The sequence below is a fragment of the Suncus etruscus genome, chromosome 3 (assembly GCF_024139225.1).
Source record: "Suncus etruscus isolate mSunEtr1 chromosome 3, mSunEtr1.pri.cur, whole genome shotgun sequence".
Taxonomy (NCBI): Eukaryota; Metazoa; Chordata; class Mammalia; order Eulipotyphla; family Soricidae; genus Suncus; species Suncus etruscus.
In genome coordinates, this window is record NC_064850.1 from 105,383,602 (window position 1) to 105,386,982 (window position 3,381).

The following is a 3,381-nucleotide window of genomic DNA, read 5'->3' on the forward strand; positions in this document are numbered from 1 at the left end:
CTATATGAAAATTTTATAGCAAATCATCTTTTCACTCTTTAATATATTTAACAATAGCTGAACTGATAATGTACAGTGCATTGAAAAATGATAATAGTATATTAACATTTAGGCAGTAAAATGTAACTATCATAAAATGAGAGATGGAAGTAATGTATTTCCAAAGCACTTAATGGTCATAGTTTAGAATATCAAAAATGTTAATCTTTTTTAATAAAAAAACTATTTCTAATATGTTACATTTGTACCTAGGTGACATGTAAACTAAGCAAAGATGCCTTTGATCAATAGAAACAACAGATATGCATAAGAATGAATTAAATTACACTTTTTGCTTCTTCATTATTATTATTTTAAGGTTATAGGAAGTAAGGAAAAAAGATCTTTGCCTTTTGTAAGAACATGTTTTATGCATGATTGAAGATATTACAACACTTCAAAAAAGCCATCCGATGTTAGATTTAAAAATAAAATCAAAAGCATTTTCTGACATAGTACACATGAAAAATTGAAAATTTCAATATCTTCAATAGAAGTTATAGAAAGTGTATGTCTCCTTGGAGTTTGACACCCACTTAACACAGCAGAAATAAAGGTACTATACTGTAAACAAAAAGTACAGTAAGGACAATTGTAAATTTACATAAGAATAGTTCATAAACATTTGGTCTTTCCATATCAGTTTTTATAGAAAATGAATAAAAAACCTTTAGACAGCTGTCATAATTCTTATTTGACCACTTTCACTTGTATGCACACAGACATATTTATATAGCAATATATTGATGCACCGTTACATGGATATTTAACTATAATTACTGCTTTTAACTGAGATGTGCATTATCCAATCAACATTATCCGTAGTTGAGATACTCTTACATTATGTATTCTTGTCATGTTGCATCTATAAAAACATGAAAATATAACTTTACATTATTCAATTATTTACATTAGTTCAAGCTTGACAGAGAAAATTGATACACTATAATTTTTAGAAGAGTAGGCCCAGAAGTACAATAAATAGCATTGGTTGAATAAAGTGATATTTCCTTTTTAATTTTTAGAAAATCATTTTAGGTATAATATGGAAACAATTAGTCTGCAATTTGGTCATTCTAGCATTTAGTTTTAAAATTATAAGTGCATCTCCAATATCCCTTATGAGGAAACACACTGTATTGTACTAGAATTTGGGATTAAGGACAGTTGAATTTAGTGACAATCATCATACTACCAGCCACCACAATTAATTAAAGTGTTTGTTCTTAAACACTATGTTTCTTTTTCTTTTTCTGCAAAATAAAAGGAATAATTTTTTTCAAAGCACTTTGTAAAGTATCAATTGTTAACTGACATGCAAGTGCTATTGTTTGCAGAAATATGAATAAAATATTTTTCAAATAACTCTTGGATGATAATAATTGTTCAAGCCCTAAATTAAATTTTACTTTAGGATAAATTTAATGCATACAAAACATCTTATGATAGGGAATATAAATGCTTTAAAATGTTTAGCAAGAGAAATATAAGATTTCTTGTCAAAAAGTTACAGAGGTGCAATCTTTTAGCCACATTAGGCATGTTAAAATAACCGTTCCACATGAAGAATAAAATAAGATATTAAGATTTTTATGTTGATGGCAATGACAAAAATTATATTTCAGGTGACTTAATATACTCAAATTATTCCAAATATGTGGTTGCTGAAACTTCTATACCTAAGAAAATTTGTGTACAAAATTTGAGCAATGGGCAACTACCTAAAAAAAGTTACTTTCAAGATATTCTTAACTTGATTTACAGCTAACTCATCTCTTCTTCAAGCTCAAACGCTTTAAATAGAATCTCACATATTCTGATTTTTTAATATTAACTTTAAAATCTATTAGCATTTATCTACATAGATTAAATGCTTTCTGTTAAATATTTATTTATATATAGTATGGTATTCTAAAAACATATTCATATATTGTTTGGGGACAAATTTATACTTTAAAAACTGACTGGCCTTCAAAGGCAGCAATTGTCTCTGGGAACCTTACAATTTATGGTGTCTAATATCACTTGATTTATGACCAAACTGTAGCTAAGTAAAATTAATTGGACCACTTGCAAATAAAATAATAGAAAAAATGTTTATTTCAAATGTCAAGCATTGGCAAGTAATTTTATATTAACACCAAATGTTAAAGAATAGGATACATTAAAGTTTTAATAACAATATTAAATTACAAGTTTTGAATCTTCTCTTTGTTTTCTTTCCTTAGCATTTACATATTTGGCTTTGAAAAATACAGAACTGATACCTAAAGCCTTTATAACTATTTCCCATTCCATTTAATTGCTTTTTGCCTTATCCAACCAATATGGAAGCAAATTTATTTAAAAGCCAGTTTGTGAAAATACCTAAAAATATTTTTTTTTTTTAGTTTTCAGTGTTTTTGTTCTCTTTTTTCTTATAAAACGTGTCACATCTTGATGCAGTTGATGTCAAGTGTGCTTAAGTCATTATGAATCAAGAGACTAACAATAGTGGCTGCAGAAACGGGTTTTTTGCCTGTACAAAGACTTCAGTTAAATTATAGTACTTCCATGTTAGCTGTGCATGTCCACCAAGCTTCATCTGGATCCGGAGTAGAAAAGGATGTTGTGTTTTTAATTAACCATTCCTTACAATTCAAGATGAATTCCAGCTATTTTAGAATTCTTGGCTGAAATAAAGGTCTTCAAAGATACTGGATGCCTCTTACCACTTTGACAATAAACACACAAGAAAACCATTGTGTAAGGCACTCAAAAGGTTCTTATCAATCACGAGAGATCAGTCACACTGACATTCATTCCCATGCCAGGACTCACGTAAGGGACAGCATGCACTGCTTTTGGAAATTCTGGAGTCATAACACGTCCATTTTCTCCAGTACTTCCTGTAATTGACAGCCTTGCCTTGTTCTTCAAGGAATCACTCAAGGTCATCTTAAAGAGAGAGGAGGAAAAAAAAAAAGAAAAATCGTATGTTAAGGCATTGAATGTTCAAATTCAAAATGGTATTTCATGAAAAGTTTACTTTTATCTGAAAGCTTTTAGCAAATGAAAGCAAACACTGCAAAGCTGAACTACAAATAATAAAAGCACAATTATAGCAGAAACCTGTCCACATTCACCCAAGTTACTGTGTAATTAAAGAGGAAAATAGACAGTTGAGCTGCAGGTTAGTCACTGATCAGGAACATGGAAGAACATCAACAGTACATACAGGATGATCCACTGGCCACCTTCCTCATTTAAAAGAGCTTAGGACGCAACAATACAACTAAAACGTGCACTTAGAAGTTCGTATTAGAGCCTCGTTCCTACCCCCTAAATTTTAACACTCTCGAT

The 3,381-nt window shown here is 29.8% G+C and overlaps 1 protein-coding gene across 4 annotated transcripts in view; it reads right to left on the bottom strand.

Moving 5' to 3' along the window:
• Window positions 1-2,128: 2,128 nt before the first annotated feature.
• Window positions 2,129-3,381, bottom strand: part of GRIA2 (glutamate ionotropic receptor AMPA type subunit 2) — a 128,482-nt gene continuing 127,229 nt past the window's right edge. For 3 of the 4 annotated variants that reach the window (XM_049769594.1, XM_049769592.1, XM_049769591.1), the window contains one exon: window positions 2,129-2,976. In XM_049769594.1, the coding sequence (XP_049625551.1) occupies window positions 2,812-2,976 (165 nt within the window). In that variant the 3' untranslated portion in view covers window positions 2,129-2,811. Of the gene's footprint in view, window positions 2,977-3,357 lie in introns of all 4 variants that reach the window. The other variant, XM_049769593.1, reaches the window with a different exon arrangement.